This window comes from Osmerus eperlanus, chromosome 7 (genome assembly GCF_963692335.1).
Source record: "Osmerus eperlanus chromosome 7, fOsmEpe2.1, whole genome shotgun sequence".
In the NCBI taxonomy this organism is placed as follows: domain Eukaryota; kingdom Metazoa; phylum Chordata; class Actinopteri; order Osmeriformes; family Osmeridae; genus Osmerus; species Osmerus eperlanus.
Window position 1 is genome coordinate 16668072 of NC_085024.1, and position 25681 is coordinate 16693752.

At 42.3% G+C, this 25681-nt stretch overlaps 2 protein-coding genes across 4 annotated transcripts; one reads left to right on the forward strand and one right to left on the reverse strand.

The window, feature by feature from the left end:
• cep192 (centrosomal protein 192) lies at nt 1–18783 on the reverse strand. Of its 2 annotated transcripts, none has more exons than XM_062465292.1 (47): nt 18663–18783; nt 17153–17360; nt 16836–16937; nt 16344–16492; nt 16114–16157; nt 15847–15985; nt 15660–15751; nt 15340–15492; nt 14967–15117; nt 14453–14670; nt 13875–14247; nt 13544–13690; nt 13341–13405; nt 12948–13166; nt 12694–12835; nt 12517–12596; nt 11593–12421; nt 11131–11254; nt 10697–10820; nt 9742–10573; nt 9476–9624; nt 9222–9398; nt 9030–9083; nt 8611–8736; nt 8253–8393; nt 8083–8146; nt 7861–8000; nt 7451–7543; nt 7192–7307; nt 6715–6894; nt 6521–6611; nt 5735–5914; nt 5205–5465; nt 4891–5012; nt 4666–4775; nt 4380–4542; nt 3984–4183; nt 3586–3709; nt 3127–3232; nt 2855–3044; nt 2532–2608; nt 2297–2392; nt 1899–2018; nt 1688–1800; nt 1060–1186; nt 796–854; nt 1–531 (listed from the first exon to the last, which is right to left on the reverse strand). In XM_062465292.1, exons 2-47 carry the CDS (start codon nt 17314–17316, stop codon nt 399–401), a joined length of 7659 nt encoding a protein of 2552 aa, XP_062321276.1. In that variant the 5' UTR covers nt 17317–17360; nt 18663–18783; the 3' UTR covers nt 1–398. The 2 variants fall into 2 exon arrangements, with proteins under 2 accessions (XP_062321276.1, XP_062321275.1); XM_062465291.1 differs by having other exon boundaries at nt 18584–18759.
• Nucleotides 8499–24730, forward strand: ptpn2a (protein tyrosine phosphatase non-receptor type 2a). 2 transcript variants are annotated; one of them, XM_062465297.1, is made up of 11 exons: nt 8499–8738; nt 17175–17321; nt 18998–19244; nt 19973–20063; nt 20194–20294; nt 20382–20480; nt 20889–21026; nt 21272–21481; nt 22313–22474; nt 22726–22931; nt 23400–24730. In XM_062465297.1, exons 3-11 carry the CDS (start codon nt 19182–19184, stop codon nt 23584–23586), a joined length of 1257 nt encoding a protein of 418 aa, XP_062321281.1. In that variant the 5' UTR covers nt 8499–8738; nt 17175–17321; nt 18998–19181; the 3' UTR covers nt 23587–24730. The 2 variants fall into 2 exon arrangements, with proteins under 2 accessions (XP_062321281.1, XP_062321282.1); XM_062465298.1 differs by lacking the exon at nt 17175–17321.
• Nucleotides 24731–25681: the final 951 nt, after the last annotated feature.

Here is a 25681-nt window from a genome sequence, read left to right on the forward strand (position 1 = left end):
GATTGTTCATCATAATGATCTTTATTTCATCAACTTGCTATTTATAAAATGTACATAAATATATGCATATCTAACAATGAGTTTTGCCATTTCTAATACAAAGGCTAAAAGGTTAGTCTTTATTAAACAGTAAAAAAAAAACATTAGGCACAACCATTTTATAGAGAATCGACTGACCCTTGCAATCTCAATGAACCGAAAGTCAGACTCATGTTCAACGCTCATGAAATTAAGTTGACCTCTCATCATTGAAGATGCCTTCATATTTCAAAAGTAGATGGAGGGGTGATCTGAATTCAAATGAAATGTATTTTCTGGTGTGGTCTTGACTGGTCAGAGTAGCTCAGTGTGAGAACACTCACAGGCAAGAAGCCAGTGACTCAGAGCAACTGGGAAGCTCAGGGCAAGGCCTCACCAGTCAAGTGGATAGAGATGGTTCCACTTGTTTCTGATTGTATGAGCAGCAAGCTGAGATGTTTTCCTTCTGAGCTTGGTTTGAATTGAACTGGCAGGTTGATGTAGTGTTGAGATCTGCAAGGCAGAATAAATGGGAAAAATTAAGAAACCTTTTCAGCTTCTACATCCCACTGACAACACATTTGAACCTTGAACTGATCAAATTAAGCTTGTAAAACTTGAACTGATCAAATTAAGCTTGTAAAACCGTATCATTTGTCTGGAGGATATGGTGGAGATAAAGATGCAAGGTAGATGTTAGATGGTAGAATTAACGACTTTATATAAAACTTATATATTTTTCAAGAGGACATAATTTTGATGGCCAGACTAACTCACCGTAAGGAATATTTGGAATGCTTGATGTGGAATGGCTCCTTGGGGTTCACAAACCGCAACTGGACGACAATTGGAGTGCTCAGCATAAACATGAATTGTAAAACACTTTGGGTGATATCCCACCACAGTTGATTAAACAGTTGAATGATTGTTAAGTGGCTGCGGTAGACAATAAATAAATGATAGCCAATTGGCTGATTAAAAGAGACCCTTAATGTGGAGCGTGTAAATGCTCATTATTACCATCAATATATTATAACTCACCTCATGCGTGTCGAAGGAGTTATTGCGGAGGTTAACCTTTAGGGTACTGGACTCACCCACCCGGGTGGCTGGGAAGACGTACATGTCCTTAGGACTGTAAACTCCTCTCTGTGGGCTCTCTTCCTGGCTGTGAACACATTATACAAATGAGATATAATCCCTTAACTGCAGGCCATACACCAGAACCATGGTGGCCAGGAGTTCTCCTGTTTGTACCTGTTGAGAAAAAATGAGTATGTTTTGTTTCTGTTTACTTTAAGCAAAGATTGTTGGGGCTGAATGTGAGGTACTGTGGATAGTATACTAACTTCTGGCATGGCCAATCTTCAGAGAGTTAAGAGTTCAGAGGTTATTTAGGGACCAGAACAGGTAGAGCTGTTCGATTTCCCTTACCAGAACGAAAAAGGTAGTGACCCACATAGTAACCCTCCTAAGCCAAGACATTGCTACCCATCGTTGTACTGCCTCCTGTTGGCTACTAGTAGCGATGACTAGTGGCAACGTTGATGTTGCCATGGTCCACGAAAACAGGGCCACTTTCATGGCACCATATTCATATTCCAGTCATCCTACTGAATGGAGTTCTTAGGATATCTAATGAGATGTGTCAGAGTGGGTCCTTCCTTACCAAGTATTGACTGTAGAGGCATCTGCTCGCTTCCTGGTCTTACCGATGGCTTCAGTTTTTACCAAAGAGCAGTCCCCTTCCTGAGGCCCCGTCACTGGACCTGCTTTCAACCCCTTAGAATCACACAAACAAAAACATTCACAATCATTGAAGGTCACTTTTACAGGAGTTGTTTCTCCAAATTATTTTGGGACAGGTACTCAATGCTCACCGTGCCACAGAACTGAAAGCGGTTCCTAGTCTTATGCTGGGGGTCTGTCACAGAGTGGGACTCTAGGTCCCAGAACTGGGCATAGTCCCCCCGGTCTCTGGGCATGAAGGTGACAGGCACCTGGGGGGGGACACAGAAAACAACTTTTATTATTCCACTGAACCATCAGCATCACTACATCTACTTTTGCTTCTATAACAAATATTTCAACATTTACATACATAAATGTTTCAAGATATTGGAATTCATGTCAACATTAGTTTTGAAAACATACAGTAGCTCATCCAACAACAAAAAAGTGGCATCATGACAACAACAAAAAAGTTACCAGCTGTTAGAAAAAACATTTAGAAAAAAAATGCTATCCAAATAAAGTAAAATGACAAACACACACTCACCTGCATCTTCTCTCTTGGTCCAAGTATGCCAGACACCCTGGAGCATCTAAAGGCCGTGTAAGTTGCCCGATACACATCCCCACTGTTGTCCACCCCCTTAGAGCAGACAGAGGACCAGGAGCAAGAGTGGGTGGGTGTTTGGGTTTTAGAGAGGATAAGAAAAAAAAAAGGGGTGAGGGTCTGATAAAGAGAGGTCAGAATGAACACATTAACTTAACCTGCGATAAGGTCTTACCTTAACATACGGAGGGGCAAAGGATGAAATGTACCACCTGACCTCTTCTTCCCCATTTTTCACTTCCAGAAAGGACTCTGAGGACGAGATAATAAAACATTTTTAATAATAATTTTTACTTTATTAAGGCAGGGAAGCCTAATTAAGGGTACTGCCCTGCAACCTCATTCACCACCAACTCACCCTACCCCCAACCCCATACAATAGCAGATCAGGTCTGAAGGGGACTGATCTGAAGCCCTACCAGGGATGTAGGCCCAGACAATGTGTGCCAGACAATGCTCAAGGCCTGTGCTGCTGCCCAGTCGTGATCTTGATCTTACCTGAGGTTTCCCCGGAAGCTGTGGTGGAGAAGATGACTGTGCGGTTGGTGATCTCCAACAGGTTGTCCTGGGGTCTGACCGGGTCAACCAGGGGGGTGGCAGCCTGGGGGGGCAAGGCTGAGAGACTTCTATCCACTGGGGCGATGGACACATCCAAAGCCAGATCCTGACGGATCTGTACTTTAATTAACTAGGCAGCAGAAGAGGGACTTATTAGTATCATAGCAATACATATCTGTTGTACTCTTGAGCCAAGCAGCTCTGCATCATACCTTCTGTTGGTTGTCACAATGGACGTAGACTTGCCCACTCCATGGCAGCAAGGCAGACTTGGTTGATAGTGAGGGGTTGGGACTGATCATAATTTGCAGGTGGCACCTGGAGAAATAAAGCAATAAAGTTGTTTGACATACTTTGACCAATTTAACAGGTATTTAAGAAGGTTATTTTATCATCTTTAATTCTTTTTCCAATGCTGAATCTGTATTGATTTATTTTTTGGTCCTCCACCAATACCATAATCATTCAATATTGCTTTAAATATAATTTGAAGAAATGTATGACTCTATACAATATTTATATGAAAACGTTTCTGTTATGTAATATAAATGAGGATGAGTGTGGCGATGATGGTGAGGGTAAGGATGGGTCTGAATAAGGGCACAGGGCTGGATAGGAACAGACTGTGGTGAAGGTGAAGGATCAGGGACAGGGGAGGGACGCCTTCCTACTTTGGGTCAATGACTCCATGCTGAGGTGTGACGGTCAGGCAGTGGGCCGGCCAGGACAGCTCAAAGCTTAGCTCTCTGGATGAATGGTTCTGGATCTGAATGTGCCCGGTGTTGGTTTGTCCATCTATACAGACACAAAACACACATTATAACAGGACCTGGTATACCAAATACAAAGCATTGCATTTACATTTTGGCTACATCCTCTCCCTTGAAAGACTCTGAATCATAATGGGACTATGACACAGTAAGACACTACATTATGCCTGATGAAAAAATAGCAACAACATCACAAATGTTTTTTTCTGAAGGTACTAGATAGATGCCGGTGGTCCCTCTAGCCATGGAGATGTTCTTTTTATCTGGGGTGGGTTATTTTAAATGTGAAATGAACTCACTAAGGATGGCAGTGGTGAGGGTCAGCTGCTCGGGCTGGATGCTCCAGGACTCCAAGGATTCTTTCACACTGGGTGAAAGGATTCTTTCACACTTCTCTTTCAGGAAGGGCTCCATGACCTTTAGAGCCTGCCCTTGAGGGCCCTTCACTGGCAGCACATCTAGAGACACATTGCTGATGTGGCGGTCCACTGAAAAACCACTGGAATAAAAATAAATAAATAACATTAGATGTCCCCTAACAATATTAACAAAATGTCATCAACAGCAAAAGCTGAATGGATGGCAAGCACTTTATATTTCATGGCATTTTCATAATATACACTTATAGATGTGCACATGTACATGTGTTCAGTATATTTTGTCAGGATGGTTGTAGTCTTAAATGGGCCAAGTACCTGCCAGACTCGGTGCTCAGCTGCATGAAGGGCTGTTGCAGCTCATTGACGTCACTCTCCCCCGAGTCCGAGGTCTCCACACTACCCAGGAGCAACAGCACCACTTTGCTCATGTTCCTAAAGAAGATCTGGGCCTCATTGGGTCTCTGAGGAAGGTCGTAGGCTAAAGAAAAAGGCATCAGTCAAAAGCAGTGAAGGTATTTGAAGTACCTTTACACAAGAGTGAAATGATCCCATTTACTGATCACCGTGAGAGGTTAACGACATATTCTGAACTGCTCCTTACCCTCCATGACCATCTCCTCCCCCAGGAACCTTTCATCAAAGTTGAGGTCCTTCAGCAGGCTGTTCTCTGATAGCATATTGCTCGCAGCTTTCGGCTTACTGAGCAGCAACCTGCAAGAAACACACCAGGAAAAACCCAAATGTCTTTCTTGACCTCTCATAAGTTTAGCTTAACAAAGTCTTGCTCTTAAATCTTTTATGCAGTGTGCTTGCTGCTGTGTCTTACTTCCTGAACTGGTGTCTGGACACCTCGTCTCCACAGAACAGACAGATGGTGGCCAGAAGAGCATTGTCAGATTGACACTGGGCCTGCTCCCTTGGAGTAGACTTCATCAGCACTGTGATCACCTAGAGATGCACACACACACACAGGAACACATTTGATCTGTCCCTGCACTGCAACTGGAATAGTAGATACAAAAGTCACCGACAGGCAGGCAAGTGCTGTACATGCAGGGCTGCCACCATCTGTCAAAAACCCAGTTAAACAACCGTTGGAATACAAAATGAGTTTGTATTAGGGATGGCCACGATTCCTACCTCCTGGGTCCTCTCCTTGAGGATGAACTGTGAAGGCGAGAGGCTGATAAGCGTGAGCTCTGCGGCAGTTCGTTTCTGCAGGTCGGAGTAGGCCACAGCTTTGATGAAGGCTGCCCTGGATCCCGTATTCCTCACACACACACACACCTTGCTGACATGGCCTGCAGCCACACCTGTTAACGTAGTCACATAGCCATCGGACGTCTTCCGCAAGTCCTCAAGGATGATGTTGCTGGTGCCACCGTACCCTGAAAGAGGAATCTGAGAATCGAGAATATTTAAAGTTCAAATGGAATTGGTTAGATATTACTACATAACATACAAATCCAGTATTTACAAAACTATTCTTAAATTTCCCTATTTGTCTGAATGTACGTTATAAGGCAAACATAAGTTGCTGTTAGACGTGTAGATAACTCACTACACATGACTATTCCTTTGTTAAGCCTGGCTTTTCTGGCCTTTATCAGATCACAATATCTTCATCAATCAACAATTTCTGTCAATCAACAGATACAACCTTCACTCACAGTAAACTTGACACCAGGCTGAGAGGGTCGGACCCCAGACTGTTTGATCTCCAGCTTGGCCAGCATGCAGGCCACTCTAGTGGGGGCAAAGAGGAGGTGCACTGCTGTGTCCTCTCTGGGCCTGATGGAGAGCTCTCTGTGTCGAGTCAGACGCTCCTCAGACCCAAACATGCTCTGAAGCTGGAGGAGTGGACAGGGCGGACCACAGAAGAAAAGAAAGACGTTATTGGGTGTTCTAACAAAAAAAATGTATTAAAAAATATATATATAAAATAAAGTGCTAATATAAGACAAGAGCCTAATCCGAGACTTGAAAGGGTAATTGAAAGTTGATGATTCCATTATATTATTAAATATTATTTAAATTGACACAGGTTAAAGGCTCTGAAATATTATTGTGAAATAGTTGAAGAAAAGCCTCATATATCAACAACTGATGTTTAAAAGGTGAATGTAGACAGTAAACTACTTTGTTTTGAGTTCATCTAATCTAATGAGCTAGAACAGTCTAAGAGTGTTATAGATGTGGTTCATGAAGGTAGAAACAATGACATAAGCTAACTCCTGGTAATTTGTATACTGTAAAAGGACTGGGCACGAAAAAAGAAAGTGATTAATTGGTAGAAATTCCCCAAAATGCTGCTAACAATAAATTAAGTCTAGAGTAATTCTTGGAAAAAAAGACTGTTGTAAGAACATTATTTCTAACACACCACTTATAATTATTTCCATGTTCCTAAATAACTGAATCACTAAACTGACATTCAATCGAAAATAAATTCTAACCTGGAAGCAGTCCTGATCCTGTCCTCTGATCAGCAAACGCAGTTGGTGTGTTGTGTGCAGAGAATTGTTTCGAAGGACCAGCTTCTGTTGTCTGGAACAAACAGGCATGTCAGAAATATGATTAGGACATTAAGACACAAGTTAAAATCTCTGCAGTGTATTTAGATTAAATAATAATTAAAATTATTCATTACACAGCTCTGCCCAAAGTGACCCCTCCCCAGGCCATGAACTGCTTGTTGGAGAGAATAGGTGGCACAACACTGGGCTCCATGGACGATGAGTTAGTCTTCACGTCATTCTCCTGAATGACCTCTCCTTTCAAAATCACCTCATATTGAGGGCCTGATGGCTGCACTAGGATCGTCAAAACACTGGGGAGAAATATGTGAAGCATTAATAACAATGTTTTTTCTTTTCTTTTCTCAATAAAACACTTTTAGAGAAGCATAAAAAAGTAGTTAAAAGGATAGCAAACAAATTATAGAATACTAAGTACACTTCTGTTGAAAAGTTTGGGGTCACTTCTCTCTAAAGAAGAAAATAATAATTTGTCCATTAAAACAATATCAAATTGATCTGAAATAAAGTGGAGACATGTTGCTGGTAATAGCAGATTATTAATGGAGTCTATGTTCCAATCTAAGTTTAAATGAAAAATTAATGACAACCTTTCCCTGTACTTCTTATAACCCTTTGCAGAGAATGAGATCACAATGCCTTGCTCCTCTCCTGTGCGTAAAGACAGCTCGTCAGGTTTGACTGAGAAGTCTTCATCATCGCTGCTCTAAAAAGGGAACACATGGGGTTAGGAAGGGGGAGATTCTATTAACAACAGACACAGAATTATACAAAAGTTATACACACTTGTTATATGGTTTTTAATGATACAGAATCTCAAATCACATATAACAAAAATATAAACAATACCTTGAGCTTCAGCTGCACATCAATATTGCCGGCGTTCTTTAGTGGGAGAGTCTGCTGGCTCGATTTACCAAACAAAGCAGAGAGGTACACAGTCTGCAGAGGACAAACATATGAGAACAGCTACCACGTTGTAGTTCCACCAAGTTGGAGTCAGATGGCTGAGTGGTGAGGGAGTCGGGCTAGTAATCTGAAGGTTGCCAGTTCGATTCCCAGCCGTGCCAAATGACGTTGTGTCCTTGGGCAAGGCACTTCACCCTACTTGCTTCGGGGGGAATGTCCCTGTACTTACTGTAAGTCGCTCTGGATAAGAGCGTCTGCTAAATGACTAAATGTAAGTTGCTACTATATTTTCTGTTATTTATTTATTTGTTGTTCTTTCAAATGCATTTGAAGCACTGTGCAGCTCCTACCTGTAGGTCTTTGGGAGTATGTACCCTGGCTGTCCCTGACCTCGCACTGAGAGGGATGCTCGTGATTAAGTGACTTGCACCAGGACAATCCACCTCAATGTCCACACGAGCACTGTGTTCATCAGGTGGCCCCAGTACTCCTGAAATACAACACAATCCTAATGAAATTCTGGTGAATGAATGGTGTGGTGCAAATAAGTGTACCAAACTATGAAATAATACCTGTGCAAGAGGCATATTTTTGTGGCGCATGAAAGTGAACCCACACCATGAAGCACTCAGGATTCTGAAAAAAGAAAATTACCGAATGCTTTAACCTTAAGATCAATCACAAACAGAAGCAGGCCAAACCAGGGTGTGGGTGACACCAAGTGCATAAAACTGAGCCTTACCTCTCCATAGCTAGCGTGCATTACATGATTAATCAAATATGGAGCACTTGGAGTGGTGGCGTGATCTGCCAGAAGCATCTCCTCAGATTTCATGCCAACCGGACTCTTGGAGAGGGTGAAGCAGCGTCTGGCTGATGCATTCTGGGAAAATATGGCACACAAAAATAGAACAAGTAGACCTGAGTAACTTCCAAACTCGCACTAGTTCCTTAAATTTACCCATGACTAATCTTTGATGTCATACTGTAGCTATCCAAGTTACGGAATTAGCTGTACTGCCACATCCTCAATGTTGCAAGTCAGGATCCAACAGCAGAGTTACAGTGAAGTGTCTACTATTCTAATTACTACTACTCACTGCACTGATGACCAGGCGGAGGGGCAAGGTGGCGTGGGTTCTGTTGAAGAGTTTCAGAGGAAGAGCTTTGGCACTGCCACCTGCCAGATCTCCAAAGTCCAGACTACCAGATTTACCAACATCTATCTGTAAGTAGGAAGACATTTTTTATTTATTTATTTTTTACAATAAATATGTTGTATTTGAAACAATGTATAGTACAAAGATAAGGTATCACATAAGAAAATTTAACACATAATGAGTAAGATAAAACTTTAAAGCAGCCTGAATTCTGTTACACCACAGCTACAGTTTAATACTTGATTAACATGACATTTGGTCCTTATAAAACCCTTAGCTCTCCATATGTATACACCCACCCCCTGGGTTACACAAATAAATTGCAAACAATTACTTTAAAAACAGAACCACCCACTCACCTCCAGAGCTGGGTTCTCAGCTATGGCCATGAGCACCACCTTTTTTGAAAATACCTGGAAGATTCCAGTGAAAAGATTTTCATTTCCCATTATTCTGCAATTTCTGTACTGCTACTGCCTGTTTCCTTGTTAACTGTTTAATACATGTATGTTTGATTGGATCTAAATCAAACAAATAAATTAAGTACCAACCTCAGCCCGTGAGGCAGGGTAAGCCTCAGAGGAGGCAGGCCAAGAAGCCACACTAAGAACAAGCTGATAGACCCCCGCCTGTGGAGGGATAAACAAAATCTTCTGCTCTTCAGTGCTCCTGGGCCCAATGATTGTCTTGTTCTTGACGATCAGCAACTGGTAAGGCAGGCTGTCGACCTGTGGTTAAGACATGGTTACTTATTTCACTCATTTAGTCACTTATACCAAGTATTGTCAGAAAAACGAATCTTTACCATTTTTCCATCTATTGAGAAGCTGGTGAGGGAAATGGAGACTTGCTGCCATCGCTCTGAAGGGTTGAACAGGCTGAGGGAGGTTTGAGAGGCAATGCCCACACAGCAGGCCTGGGGGAAACGGAGCTCCTCTGGAACCACCACTTCATCTGGATGGTGCGAGAAAGGAAAGAGGTTGAGACACATTAAGGGGTAGAGTACAACTTCACCGTCAACACCAATGTATTGTAGACATTCAAGTCAGACATCAAGTATTCAGGTCTCACCTCTGAGTTCAGGAAGGCCTCCAGAGGTCCAGGGGCCCCCTCGGAGATGACTGTAGGGCTTCCCTAGAAGAATGCCTGGGTCCTGCTGGCTGTGGTGGGAGTGATGGATTGGGTAGCCGACATGCAGACCTCCATGTACAGCGTCCATAGACCCTTGGACATGGTGTCTCATTGAGGCTTCAACACCTTGAGGTCCAGCCGAAGACACTTTGTACAGGCTACTGCCTAACCCTAAGTGGTAAGAATCAGGTTGCAGGAATCCCTCTGACCCCAGATACTGCTGAGACAGCTGGGAGCTGAACAGACCACGTGAAGGACAGAAGCTGACCAGGGCTCCCTGAGGCTTGCAGCTGGGGATGGGAATGTGGTGCAGGTCCTCTGAGGGGTAGGTGGGGGACAGACCGAAGCCTCCTCCAGGAAAGGCACTTGGCTGGGCCGGCATACCAGTCCACTGCTGGGAGGGTGGTCTCACCATGTTGAGCGGTTGCTGGATATTCAAATTACTGGAGTAGCCCGAGTCAACCTTTCTGAGCTGGCACACGCCTGGGTCAGTGGTGTGCTTGTGTGGCCCATATGCTGACCCCATGTCGTTGGTCCCAGTGTGAATGTTACACTCACTCTGACTACGCCCGCAGCCCAGTGAAAAGCAACATCGCAGGTCAGGGCTTTTAGAGTGATTACGTTGTTGATCCGGGCTCTTGGAGTGGCGCGGAGAGCCGTGGCTTTGGTGTAGCCCACAAGCGTTGGCAGGTACCATCTGGGCCTCCTGTTCCAATGGTGGAGTGGGACTGGCTCTGACGATAGTTGTGCTCAGTGACATTGTCCCATTTTTCTGCAAAAGGCAAGACGGTAGTGGTTATTATTACACTTAAATTAGACAACGATTAGACAAGGCCTTCCTTCAGGAAGGTCTTCTCAGATGTGTTTTACCTTGTGCTTCTCAGATGTGTTTTACCTTGTGCTTGTCCGGGGTGGGTAGACAGGTGCTGTCGTTGAGGGAGATGTAGGTGAGCCTGCTGATGCTAGAGCAGGTGGTCTGAGGGGACGTCTCACAGTGGAGTGTGTCAGCCACTTGACTACTGGAGGACAACGCAAGGGACAAAAAGAGAAGGAATCCCATTGTCAATGACAGCAGTAACACAGAGGCACAAGGCTATTGAGAAATTAAATATTAACCCCCCCCCCCCCCCCCCAACAACAACAAAAAAGTTTAGAAGAAATGCCCAGATAGTATTATAATTTATTTCAATTTAAAACCCAGCCTTGCAACAAAGCAAAGAACTGTTTCCCATTGTTTAACATGCATACATGACAACATAGATGCATAGTTAAACATTGACGAGGAGACTGTGGTCTAACTTAAAGCTAAGAGTTAGGAGCAGTTAGTACCCATCAGCACTGGTTATGGATGTCTGGCTGGGGGATGAGTGTGTAAGAGGGGAGGTGGAGGGCCTAAAGGACCGGTTCTCCTCCATGCCTGCAGCGGCCGGGCCCACAAAACCATGAAACACATCTGCAAAAGACATACAACAATCCATTGTTGACAGGGTACAGATTCAATATAAATTTGTAAGCAAGAAAAACATGCTTAGAGTAGCATATATATCACCGGCCTAATTTATTGTACTGGTGTACTGTATATGCTGGATCGGGATCAATTCTGGGTATTTTCAGTGATTAAAACCTTTGAAGGGATTTTTCAGGACGTTTTAGATTGGCCCTGATATTCTATTCTAACCATGTGTGCTTTGAGCAAGCTGGGGGCTTTTTTCCTATTAGTGGGCAGCTTCCTACAGCTGGAGGATTTGCAACTGATTGTACGACCATTTCAAAATTGACCGTTCTCCATACCATGCCTGTCATTGCAGCTTGCAGACATCAGTTCATTTTCACTTCCAGCTGACTTGGTTGTCGAGGGCTGTCGTGAGTCAACAAAACTTGGACCGGGATTGGTTGATGCAGTCGGCATGCAGCTGGTAGGAAAAGAACGTCTCCTGGAGTCCCTGCTGTTACATGGAGTGTCTACGGTGTTCTGACTGGAACGATTAGACGTAGCATCATGACATGCATTACCATTTGCTCCGACAAAGTCTTTAGCTTTACAACTGGTGGTGGACTGTCTGTCGCTTTGAGTAGAGATGCCATGTTTCGCATGCTGGATGGAAGCTTGGCAGTCCTGAAGGGAGATGTGGAGGCTGTCTGCCCCCAGGCTCAGCAGTTCAAAGTTAGGAGGGGATCCCGATGTCTCGCTATCACTACTCCTGGACACATCGGTCTTCTTCAAGTACTTTTCCATGTCAAAATTGTTGACTTCCCCAGCCAAGGTGGTCCTCTGAAGAACATCCACCAGGGAACTCTGGCCAGACTGGCCCCTCTGAACCTGGTTCTGTCTCTCCAAGGGAGAGAAAGGCACATCAGAACTAGAACCAGTTATCAGCCTGCTGCTGCTGCTGCTGCTGCTGCTCTGGCCTTTGATGCGTCTTCGTTTGGACAGCTCCATGATCATGGCAGCCAGCTGGTTTGGATCGGTGCTAATGGAGGCGTCATTGATGGCGGAAGCGATAGAGCTGATACTCAGCATCTGGTGACTTGTGTTGCCAGGTGAATTGCAGGTCTGGTTGGCTGACCCCAACCCCGCAACACCTGACCAATCAGGGTGGTGAGTCGACAAAGTTTGATCCTACAGAAGGAACAGGCAGAGAAATTATTAGATTGCAACATACATTTGAGATATATATAACAAAGCAATGGTTGGACTGTGACACGAGAACAAACTTTTTGAGAAGGTTCTGGATCAGCTGTCTCCTTTAGAGACATGTGGTGTGAGGGATTCTCTAAAGTCTTTTCCAAGTCCTCTGCAAGTATAAACATCACAATATTAGAGACTGGGGTAAATGTGATATTGGTTAAGGTGATATTATGTAGCAGTCTTGTTGTAGTGCCAATGTTTACCAGCAATCATGGTGTGGTCTGCATCAGTAAGTTGCACTGTTTCACTCTGAACAGAGACGTTTCTTGAGGCAAAGTCAGAAGGGCGGATCAGAGCAAACGGCTCTCTCTTTTCTGGGGAGGTAATCATGTAACCAAAGGAAGGCTGGAAAAAGAATAAGATAGCATGTAACTGAATTTGTCTGAAATAAAGAACTCCTACAGATCTACAGTCTGCAGAAATCACCAATCCATCGACAACAAAAGTTCCCACTGACCCTTCTGACTCCATCTTCCTCATTGACCCCAAGGCAACCCAGAGCCTCTGACCGCTGCTGAAAGAACTCCCCCAGGGTCAGTCGCAGGTAACTTTGGTTTCCCGTCTCAAACTCTGAGGAAACCTGGGAGGCCCTCATCAGGATGTGTCCACTTGCCGGCAGCTTCCAGGAGCTGTCTGACTGGCTTGGGCTGCAGTTGGCCACCTCAATCTGCTCCTCCTACGGGAGAAATTGTAGCTGAAGATTGATTCTTATTGACATCAATTCAATAAAACTTTGGAGCCATTTTCAGATAGCTTGCCGATACTGACCCCATGTATAAAAATAGTAGTAAAGTAATGGCCAAGACAAGAGACAGAAAGAGAGAGAGGTGATGTCCAACTGCTGACCTACCTGCATAAATTGGTGCTCCTTCTCAAACTCCTCCTGGTCTTTGATGATCTTGTCAATGGCATTACCTGAAAACGATTGGATCAGTGTTCACATTTGTTATAACATTCCGGTTTCATTGGAATTTTATGGCAATGTGGTTGACAATTTTCTTAGAATATTCTGTTTAAAACATATTTCTTAAAATAGTAAACCTTTATTCTTACTTGCAGGAAGAAAGTCCTCAGCCTTAAATTGCTCTGTGTTTTTTACAGGCATGTTTGCATCAAATTCTTTATCAAAGGAGGAGTAGTATGCCAGATCAGTTACCCAATTCCCCTCTTCATTCTGGTACACTACATTTTCATCGGCACCTGGTAAACACATAAATTAGATTCAACTGACCATCCACAGATCTGGTCATCTATAGTATAAGCTTCCACATTTTTGTATAGTACACCTATCCAATCTGTAGATTATTTGGATAGCTGTACTAGGTCTGTGAAAAAAGTGAACAATGTCTAAATCCGTGTTTCATCCCAATTACAACTCTCTCACCTTGTTGGAGCTCCGTTGCTATGGTGTCAGGGCAGAGGTTCCAGCCATCGTCTGAGTGCTCCTGATGGAAGCTTTGAGAGAAGTACTTGGGCTCCAAGGAAGTGGAGAGAGCTTTCTCTTCCTCAGTCTGGCTGTCCGAGGGCTCTGGTACAGAGTCCCCCAAAGGTCCCCCTCTCATCCCTAGGGGAGGCTTGGCACCGTCCCCTTCATCCACCCCCTCAGCGTCATCGTCACTATTATCGTTCTGGTTGCCACAGTCAGAGGGCAGTACCTGGGACCAGTCACAGCTGCCCTGGTGGTGGGCTGTGGCTGAGAAGTCCCAGAGTCTGGAGGTGGCTTCTACCGTTCCCACTGGACCCACACGGTCCCCAATCTAAAGTACACGGAAAGTATGGAAAGTTACAATTATACTGGATAAAAATTTAAAAAGTGATCCTAGTTGTCGTCATCTATGACTGTGTACTATAAGTTCAATATTTATTTACAAAATGGATGTCAGAATAGAGAAAGTCATTCATTATCATCACAGTGATTCATCATACATGGTGGTAGAGGCTGTTATTGGAGTGCTGAGCTACCTCACTGTGTCTTGGTAAGCCATCGTATTCCAGTCCTGGAAGGGAGTGCAGATCATCACTTTCCTCTCCAACTCCACCACTACCCACAATGCCAAGCCCTCGCAGGATGTCATAGGTTGTCTGAACGCCGGTGTGGGTAGGAAGAGAGGTGGCTGTCAGCCTTTCATTGTTCACACTTTCCTCACTCCCACTGCTTCCATCACCCCCTCCTCCATCACCTGTGATCCAACAATATGGACGTTATAAGAATATATAAAAATTGGACAGATTTGAAAGTTATCATAATCTGTTAGAAAATGAAAAATGTATTATAAATATATGGCAGTTAGACCACACAGTGCATTACAAATTATATTTTAGGGGTTTCATATCTTGAAAACAATGACTCAACACAATTAATCTCTATTGGCCTTAAGAAAACAAGGCAAATACTTACAGCAGAAACAGTGTATTTGCAAGACCAATTGTCAGTCCATCCACTAGTGTGGAACTGTACCAAAGGCATGGTATTTACCTGGAACAGACGAGTTGATGACCTGACCTTCCGCTGAGTGCCGGTGTTCGATTCCAGACGAACGATGAGCATTCCAACCGGAGAGGCACTCATCATCAGAACTGCCTCCCTCAAGCCCCGGTCTGAAGTTGGGACGATTGCTCTCTCCAATCTATTTTCAGATACAAAACTCAGTCAAATAAAAAGTGGAGAAATTCAGTTTGAACAGTAATTTACATAACCTCAAAATACATGGTCTAAAAAGTAGTAGTAGAAAAGTAGTCAAATTAAACATTTCAATTTAAGCCACTTTTAGCTCATGCATAGGTACCCTCTATTATCCAAAGCTAAACCTTTGATGCACGAGACTGGGTAGCAGTCATGGGAAGCTCACCAGCTGTCGGAAGGTGCTGGGCAACAGATGGGACCTGGTGAAGCTCCGCCTCTTGGCTTCCTCCAGCTCGTCCTCAGTGTCCTCCTCATCACTGGCAGGACAGGAGTCCATCCCTGTGGCAGCCAGTCGCACATCCGGCATCTGGGAGTCCTCCTGTCATCACAAAATCAGACTTAATGTTCCTGAAAGAGGCAATGAACCGTTTGTGGGGGACCAACAACAGGCAAACTGGGTGCTGAAAGACTTTTTCCTTTGTTATAATTTAGGAAAATAGAAAACAATGAGCTGAACCCTGGTTAGAGGGGCAGACGTTGTCTTACAGCAGGAATCTCCTGACCCTCCACCTGACCTCGCTGCATGGCCGGAGGAACCAGCTTGTAATCATTCATGTGGATCATATCAATCTCATCATCTGAGGATTGAAAAACAAAATGTTATAATTGCCCTCCACTTAGTTCAATTTAGTGTACTGAGAGGGAGGCTAAAAGGGGGGGATGGGGAACAAACCAGTGATATCCATGACCATGCTGTCCAAAGACATGAGCTTTTCATTGGCTAAGAAACTGGAGTCATTGCCACTGCAGCAGTCGTCTCCTTCCGTACTGGCGAGATTCTCTTTCTCCACTGTTGCAAAGAGGGTTAGGTCCTGGGGAGACACAGGGCAAGCAGAAGTCTGGACAATAGGTCACAAAAGGCTTTCACATTTCTCAGCACAGGCATAGATAGTATTATAAAAAGTTTTTTTATTTTATTTTTGAAGGAGAAACATTTTACCTTTTCCTTAAAAAAATCCTTGTTTCCCATGTGTAAGAACTTATCTAAGAGAAATGAAGAACAAGAAAAATGATTACCTCCTTCGTAGGTCACCAAAACTACATTGGCTTGAGTCGAATGAGCAGTTTTGTGTATGTCAAGCCAGGTCAAGACAAGACAGTGTGGCCCATCCCCTGTCCAGCCAAATACACGTCAGCTCAGACAGTATTTGTACGTATGGTAGTTCTTACCAGTTCTGGGCTCTGTGGATTGTCCAGGGAGGCATGAAGCCTGGGAGAGAGAACCCAGTGTGAAGACATTTGATCTGGATTCATCCAGCTCCACCTTCAATAGCATGTCTGAGAAACGGTGGGCTGCAATGAAGTCATCAGCATTTTCCCTGGTTGGAACAAACAGATGTAAATTCAGTAAATTCAATGGTTTCTTGCGCTGCAATATCACAGCTGAAATGTTTATATTTAGCATTTACTTTAGAAATACTTTAGGCAACCCAGGCTCTGTAGCCATTCATCCCTCATCCGGCTAGAATCCAAACAAATACTATGGACGAACAAGAGTGCCGTTTGCTCCATGGTTTATTTTTATTATAACAAGAATTTTAATTTTGCCTGGAAATAATTTGACCCCCTCCCATGTATTGTTTTCATGAAAAAGTGCATATACTTACATGTAACCTGGTTAAGTGATGGAATCAAGTGATTAAATAATTGGCTAATACTCACGTGTTATCCATGAAACTAAGGGCAAATTTGCCTTTATCTTCATAAGAGGACTCCTGCAAAAGCTGGCCATTCCCCAAATAAGATGCCTCAATGGCATCTACCCTGTGAAGGTAGTCACAAGGTGTTTCAGACAACAAAGCCCCAAAAAGTATAGATGTACTCTCTTACAGGAGGCGAGTTGTACACTGTGTGTACTTGTTGTTGTGTACTTAACAGCTGTGTTGTAATGTGTACAAATTGTGATTTTTGTAGATAATTATTTGAGGTGTACAGAAAAAAAACCTGTGGTAAGTAATCTGGGCTGAGTGTGACCCCACCTGTTGTGTATGTCCACTCCAGGTCTAACTTTAGCCAATGTCGATGCAGCCACTGGCAGCCCAGGAGTTGAACCCAATGTGACATTAGCACAGCTGCTGCCCTGGGACTCTGACAGGAAACTTGGGATCGGCTCATCTTCCAGGTTGCAGAGTCTCTCCATCATAGAAAGTGGGTCTGGTGGCTCAATCTTTGTTGCACACCGTTAAACTATGGAAATAGAAAAGTCATGTTGTGCACACGGAAGTGAAACACAAATGCAGATACATACACATGCAAGGGTTTAATGTTGCCTTCTTGTTGCAGTGTTCATCATAATCATCTGGATTTTTACAAAAGCATGGCCCCTGAACCCATATGTGGTGTAAGCATTGTATGATTGTCAAAAAAAAGGATATATATCGTCATTATTTTTCAAATGCAACGCAATTGAAAAAGCACCCAGGTATTAGGCAGGTGGTCGTAATGTTATGGCTAATCGTTTTACATGCGATACTGTTGCAGTCTTGCAATACTGCGCCATCTGTAGGATTGTATTAGCATTAACGCCAACAGTGCTTATCTTTGAATGAGAAATCAGTCATGATTGGACAACAAACCCATTGACGTTGAAAGCCCGCTCACTTAACTCAAGTCTGAATGTAGCAATATTTTAAGCAGTTCATTTATTTCATGTGCTTTATTTTTTGCAGTTAGTGCACCTTTTAACCCTCTACTGTAGAATTGTAAATGATGACAACTCAGTAGGTACTTTGTCCATCACTTGACTTGTATTGCCTAGTCTCTCTAGAGGCCTTCACCAACTTCCCATACTACTTTAACTCTGGTCCGCAAAACAAGTCTTAATTCAGCTGTTTCCGAATATCAAAAGAATGTCCAATAATAGGCTAATAATAGTCTTTACTGCTCCATGTAAAGCCATACGCTCCTTAATGTAATTTCAATACGACCTGGGAGGAGAATGGAAGCTAGTTTGCTTTTTCCGTTGGAGGAAAATACGAACAAAATCAGCAGTTTTCTTAGTCATGGAATAACCTGTTCAGCTGCTTCCAAAGTTAGTGGAAGTACTATGGCTATTTTATAGAAATGCTCAAAAACCAGCGCGAAACGAAAAATCCAAGGTTTGCTTTGAGCTAATCATAAAATTGAATCGTGATGCCGAAACAGTTAGCTAGCGTTAGTCAATGGCTAACCTAGTTTAGCGAACTAGCTGCACTCATAACGTTAGGCCAGGAGGCCACTCAATACGGCTGTGGTTAACAAGTCGAAGTTACATAGCATACCTTGTTTGTCAAATTAGTGTCCATCTCTTTTCAAGATGACAAAATGAAGACTATTACATTCGACGTTGATATCAACTTAAGATTCCCCAAACTTTCAAGTACCATCACATTCAATCCAGAAACAACACTGTGGCGACACAATTCACTCACCTTACGCCTTCAAGTAATTGATTTCCATCAAAACGCGTAGCTTTACAAAAAGTAAACTTAAAAATATATAATAGCATACCTTCCACTGTCAACAATCAAACGAAGACACTACTTTTGAACGTAACAACATGAGAAACTCAATCTTCTTCTTCATCTTGTTCTGTTGAGTTTGTTTGCAGTTTTCATCCTCATCGTTGTATTACCGCCATCCTCTGGCCAGTTATTTTACCTAAATTTTCTTCTCACAGAACTCCCTTCTCACATCTTGTTCTCCTTTTAATGTATTTCATAATTGCAGTCTGTCTTTAATGTTATAATAGTCCATGATTTTTATTTAAATAATAACTAAACTCGCAGAAGCCTGATATACGACCCATTCATTTGAATCAGGTGTGTGTGTTTTTGTTGTTGCAGGGAAACATCTTAGGCAGGGCGTCTCTGAACAGTAGGTGGCGATGGTGCAACTCATACGTTGGTTAGCATCTACCTTTAACTTCAATAGAAGAAGAAGAAAGCTATTCATTGGAGTACACACAGAAGTTCGTATCGAGAGAGACAGAAGATAACCGACTTCAGGGATTAGATTACAACATAAAAAATGAATTTGGAGCAAGAATTTGAAGACCTAGATACGTCTGGGACATGGAAAAATCTTTACAATGTGAGTTAGGCTTTCCTATGTTTACACGAGGGCTTGGAACTTCAAAGTGGTCTGGTGTTAGCCGCTTCGCTAGCTCTACTGTATGTCTACTGTACATTACTAGTGCTAACTCTACCAGCGGTACTGTAGCAAGCAATTAAAACATGTTGAACTGTCAGTGTCAACTGAATTGCACCATGTGTTTTATCAAGACATATGTATTTAGTCCTGTCTAGCCTCATTTGCCCTGTCACGTTCAGAAAACATACGTTTGGTCAGCATGGTGTTTTCGCTACCTAAAATTTCTAGTTACCTATGTAGGTAGTGTAGCTTTTCAAGGTACTAACACGAGATCAGTGGTCTTCAACCCTGGCCCTCAGTCCTCACTGTCCTGTATGTTTAGACTATATTCCCATGAAACCGAAAGATTATCATATAGCTAGGGCATTGGTGTTGCTATCGCTGTGCTGACTGTGCACGTCCACCCCGATCAGTGCATACCTTGAGGAATGAAAGTGTCATATTGTCAAAAAGCTTTGTTTGGGATTTCACTTTGAAGATGCTCTTTAATAAGCTTTAGGTCACTCACAGTCCCAGTTTAAAGCATCAAGATCTCTCATCTAACACTTGTTGTTCTCTCCCTCTACTGTTCTCTGTGTGTCCAGTACCCCGTAGTCACAATATTTGGCTGTCACACCCCTCAGGTTAACCTCAAAGCTAACCATCTTCCACTTCTTGTATGTTTTCAGGAAATTAGAACCCAGTCGAGTGACTATGAATACAAAGTAGCAAAATCTCCAGAAAACCGGAATCTAAACCGATACAGGGATGTTAGCCCTTGTAAGTTGCTGTCTCTCTCCTTTGTGCTTCATTTTCATCCAAATACAATATACATTTTAATTATGTATTACACTGATAATTAATAGGTCTACATGTGTGACTAAATGTTTGTTTTGTTTTCTGTTTTTAGTTGATCACAGTCGTGTGAAACTTAAAAACTCTGAAAATGACTACATAAATGCCAGCTTGGTCATTATGAAGGAAGCCCAAAGAACCTATATTCTATCACAGGTGATAGGATATTTCTTAATCTGTTGTGTTATATGCTCAAGATTTGTACATATAGCTTAATGTTAATGTGTGTTTTTGCTTCCCCAGGGCCCTTTGACCCACACCTGTGGCCACTTCTGGCTAATGATCTGGGAGCAAGGTACCAAAGCTGTTATAATGCTCAACAAAGTTATTGAGAAAGGATCTGTGAGTATGAAAACAAAATCAACAAAATGAAATCTTGACTGCATTATCCAACTTTGTTTACTTTTTGTATTGCATTTAACAACATCTGAACCTCTATAGCTGAGAGCAAGTAGCTTTCATGCAAAAGAAAAACACTTAACAAGAAATGTACATAGGCTTGCAGCCAATATGATACACAGTTGCATACATAATACACACATATATCTATGAATGTGTTCTATGTTTGTTTCTTTGTTTCTGTACTCATTTATTCAGGTTTCTCTTTTCATTTGTCAACAGTATGTATGTTACAAAGACAATCATGGTCATTTTTACTGGATGCTCACCAAAAGTTGCTTTAAGACATACTGATTCTTTAACTCTTAGTTAGTACAAGCTGTGAAGTCTGATTATTTTCTGTATTTATAGGAAAAATGCGCCCAGTACTGGCCAACATGTGAGGAACAGCAGAAGTCCCTGCCAGACACAGGTTTTGTGGTGTCATTACTCTCAGAAGAAGACAAATCTTACTACACAATACGAGTGCTAGAACTGCAGAATACAAAGGTCAGCAAAATACGTTTGACCTGGCCTTGAAACCTTTTTGATGACGATAAAACAATAATGTTAATCAGTCATGATCAATATACCATTTCTAACTGTATAAAAGAGAAAATTGTAAAATAGAAGAAAATGTCAAATTATTTTGTCTTTGTGTACAAATACTGGTTTGATTCACAGTGCATTTCATACACACCATTTTTATGGTGCATTTGCGTAAATGTAAATCAGTCCTCCTCCTTGTGATTCAGACAGGAGGTACCAGAGAGATATACCACTTCCATTACACCTCATGGCCGGACTTTGGTGTTCCAGAATCCCCTGCTTCCTTTCTCAACTTCCTGTTTAAAGTTCGAGAGTCTGGATCCTTGGGATCAGAACATGGCCCTCCGGTGGTGCACTGTAGTGCTGGGATTGGACGCTCGGGAACCTTCTCATTGGTTGACACCTGTCTGGTTTTGGTAAGGTCACAGAGTTTGTTCAGTAGGCAAAGGTCTTGTGGTTTGTTAAAGTGTCTGCTCTGTATATAATCTTTCACTGAGGGCTGATTTAAAGAGTTCCATGTTTTGTTGAATAGAGAAGAGAAATTTCATTTGAAAATCTAATTCAAAATCATTTGACTTGACCTCTCTCATCATTAAAAGTGATCGAATTAGTGTATATTCTTTATTTACACAATTACAGATATCATTGCTTGTGCAATCCATTTTTCAAGTGCTCAAGAAAACCCACTTTTCCCATCAATCAAAATATTGATGGGAAGGTCACTTAAATATGTGAAAACCTTTTTCGGTGTACTGGTGAATCTGAACTCTGACTGCTGCTGCTGGGGTCTGCCACCACAGAGGGTCTTGGCCGTGTGCCAGAGTGGCTGACTATTGTCCATGGTCAGTGTCTGTAGCTCCAATCTCAGCATGTGTGATGCTGCTGATACACCTGCTGTGATGCGGCGGGTTGCCTGATGCTCTGACAATGTGATTCTTAATTGGTGGTGTCATACGCCTTCCTCAAAACCCTGCATAAGTTGGTCAATCCAAACTGAATTATCGAGCAAAAAGACTTGAAAAAGATCACTTGGGTATACACGTTCTATAGTTACTGGAGGTTGTATGCATCGCTGATATTTACTCATCCATATATGACCTATACAAGTGAGTAAAATACTCAAATATTTTAAAAGGAGTTAGGTGTAAAAAAATGTACAGCGGATAGGTATGTCAATAAAAATGTACAGGTATAAGTTGTGGGACTTCGTTCTGATGGCTAATGTCTTCTGTCCGGTCTGAATGCAGATGGACAAGAGGAAGGATCCGTCCTCTGTGGACATTCAGAGGGTTCTGCTGGACATGAGGGAGCATCGTATGGGCCTGATCCAAACGTCAGACCAGCTGCGCTTTTCCTACATGGCTATTATAGAGGGTGCCAGGGGCATCATGGGAGACAGCTCTGTGCAGGTAATTGGATTTGAAACTATTTGAATCCCTTGGTTGCTGGAGAGTGCCCCTTGGGTAATTGGCGCACTCCTTTTTCTGTAGTACCATGATGGGTTGTTGAATTTACACTGTGTCTAACCAAAGCCGAGCATTTTAGTCACCCTAATTTATGTAAGTTAATTAAAACTAATGACATGCTCCATTATCCCATGTAGCTTACTCTATTTTAGGAGTTATTCATCACTGATGTTTTCATGTCTACTTTTGCACAGAAGCTGTCCCCAGAAGACAGAGGGACAGTATGTGAGTCTCACCCTGCCTTGACGCCCCTGAGACAGCCCTTAAAGCCAGATGACGAGCCCTTGCCCTGCCTAGCGACTAATGCCACCTTGGGGCCAGCAGCAAGGGATGACAAAGTGGCAGGAACACATACAGATGGTCACAGCCGGTATCAAAACCCTGCAGAGGGGGCAAATATGTGAGTACTACAAATGTTGCAAGTACAAGGTGTCTAGACCAACCGATGTCCACTCCCACAATATTTGATGTTGGACAACATGCTGTGTCTGCTCACAGGCCGTTTTGACCCAGGGGCATTCCACTCTGTCTTATCTTCATAAATCTGGTTGGAAGGCCATTTCCCATACAGGGGGATACCCACCTACGGGGTGGGTATCCACCCTATATTTTTGAGAGCCAATAAATAACACAAAAATGATCAGAAATACAGTGTAGACTTACTTACTTTCATTACTAAAATTCTGTGCTCACCACAATGTACTCATTTAGTACATAGATAGTAGCCTATTTCAGATGCTGAAATAGTAAAACATTTGCAATTGGTTGTTGGAACAAAAGACAATGCATTGTTAGACACTTTAATCCTGCTTAAATCACGTGATTTTAAACTGCAATTGTCTGATAACAACTTTATTGCTTGTCTCAGGCCCAGAAAGAGACGAGAGGAGCGGATCACCAACATGGCACAGAAAGTACAGAGAATGAAGATTAAGTTGAGTGACACAGAGAGGCAGAGAGAGCAATGGCTCTACTGGAGACCCATTCTCTTGAACATAGGCGCTGGGGCAGCCCTGGCTTTGGGTGTGCTGGTCTGCTGGATCTGCTCACGGTGAAAAGTCTTCATGCATCTTCACTGACCTTTTGCACCAGTACATGGGATATATGGGATTCAGAATTTGTGTGTATAAAGGGGTATTTATTTCTACTAATCAAAGGACAGAGCACATGTTAAAATCTTTATGATAACATGTCAGGAGCTTAATTTCAGAAACATTTTTGTCATCAGTGATGATGAATGTAATGTATTAACTTCCTTTAGATGTTCTGATTCACCTAACAATGTTCTAATGTTTATTTTTGCATTATTTATGTTTTGTATACATCAAGATATTTTTTTGTGTATTTAAAAGTCACATTTGGATTGTGAGAATTCCCTTTAAATTAAATTAATGTTAGGCTGAAAAACTCTACTCGTGCATGCAAAGTGGAAGTTTCCCAGAACAGAATTGTCCCTATCCTTAATTGAATCAACACCAGGGCATTGTCAAGCGCAAGAGCATCATTTTGTGAACCATTTTTAGTTTGATGCCCTATTGATGGTTTCTTACAGTCAGTCAAATGAATCTGGTCTTTGATTTAATATTGACTTAAGATATGTGATTTGTTGTCTTACTTGATAAACCACACACTTGTCTATTGTTGGTGTGTAACTTGTTAGCGACTTCTACATTCAGGTTTACCCATAGTTGGATATGGAGTTTTTTTCATAATCTGCGATGGATATGATTGCACATGTTTCTGAAGTAGTTTATATTTAGTTCATACATGAGTCAGAATGTATTTTAGTACATTTGTTTTTAAGTTAAGGCTGTACAATTGCTGTGTGGATAACCTACATTTTATCTGTCACTCTGCAGGTTATATTTACATTTTGATTCACCATAGGTTTTCCCAGAGCATCTTAGACTTTTACACTGGCACCTTTTGAAGATTTATATGGAAAGCATCTATGTTAACATTGTTCAGACTTTTAATTGTCAAAATAACACTTAACTGTTATGTCATACTATTTTCATATGATTTAATTATTTACTTTTTATCAGCCACTATTGGACATGTTGCATGTCACACTAGCAACTAAAATGCTTAAAGAATTACTTCCTATTGTACATCCATTGCATGCTAAATACTCAGGTTTCAATCCCTACCCGTAACATGACTGAAATCCATCTTATTTAAGGGAGAGTAAATGAAGGGGGCGGATGGGGCTCAGGGGGTAGAGAGGGTTGTCTGTTAATCGCAAGGTTGGCGGTTCGATCCCCGACTCCACCCAGGCCATGTGCCAAAGTATCCTTGAGCAAGACTCTGAACCCCAAGTTGCTCCCGATGGGCAGGCCGGCGCCTTGCATGGTAGCTCGCTGCCGTCGGTATGTGTGATTGAGAGTATGAATGGGTGAATGAGAGGCAAACATTGTAAAGCGCTTTGAGTGCCGCTAAGGTAGAAAAGCGCTATATAAATGCAGTCCATTTACCATTTAAGGGAGAGTGTCTGGCAGATGTACTTCTGGGACAATCTGTTTCATATTACATCAAATGCGTCATAGATTTGATTTTGTTTCAGTTCTGATTTCCTTTATTCTATAAGAGAAATGTACAGTGGCCTTGAACTTCTGTATTTTTAACTCTTACCTCCTCAGTTGAATCAGGTTTACTTATTACTAGTTTTTGTTCAAATATATTCTGATATGTCTGTGTTAGGGTAAATATTTTAATTTCGTGATTTTAGACATTGGCAATAGCAGAAGAAGGCACAACATTTAACTCGGTGTCAAAAAGTATTGTAGGCCTAACGTGTACCTAAAACGTACCTAACGTGACTATAAAATCTGAAAGGCCGGCTGTCTTCCAGGACAGCTTGTCCTTTAGTGCCATAACCAGAACAAAGCCAAATTCAAATCAATAATACATTCTCATCAGGATCAAGATGCATTTTTAAAACCTACATCATTACGTTACATCATTAGTTTTTCTCATAACTGATACAAGCAGAATGGATTAAGTATTTCCTTCCATTTGATCAAAATTCTAATTATTTCAAAGGTCTACAGTGTGGTTTTAGATTGGATTAACTTTGAACCAAGTTTAATGCCATTGATGTAAGGTAACAGAGCAAGATACGTTCCCATCGACACTGCCATCTTACCAGAA

Excerpts from the sequence above, each read along its gene's own strand:
- cep192 (XM_062465292.1), bottom strand. The coding sequence starts at position 17,316 with ATGATGGAGAGACTCTGCAACCTGGAAGATGAGCCGATCCCAAGTTTC. Across the intron at positions 16,158-16,343 it reads ATCCACAGAGCCCAGAACTG|ATAAGTTCTTACACATGGGA; the intron begins GTAAGAACTACC and ends CATTTCTCTTAG. Across the intron at positions 10,574-10,696 it reads CCACCCCGGACAAGCACAAG|AAAAATGGGACAATGTCACT; the intron begins GTAAAACACATC and ends TGCCTTTTGCAG.
- ptpn2a (XM_062465297.1), top strand. The coding sequence starts at position 19,182 with ATGAATTTGGAGCAAGAATTTGAAGACCTAGATACGTCTGGGACATGG. Across the intron at positions 22,475-22,725 it reads TGGGAGACAGCTCTGTGCAG|AAGCTGTCCCCAGAAGACAG; the intron begins GTAATTGGATTT and ends ACTTTTGCACAG. Across the intron at positions 22,932-23,399 it reads CCTGCAGAGGGGGCAAATAT|GCCCAGAAAGAGACGAGAGG; the intron begins GTGAGTACTACA and ends TGCTTGTCTCAG.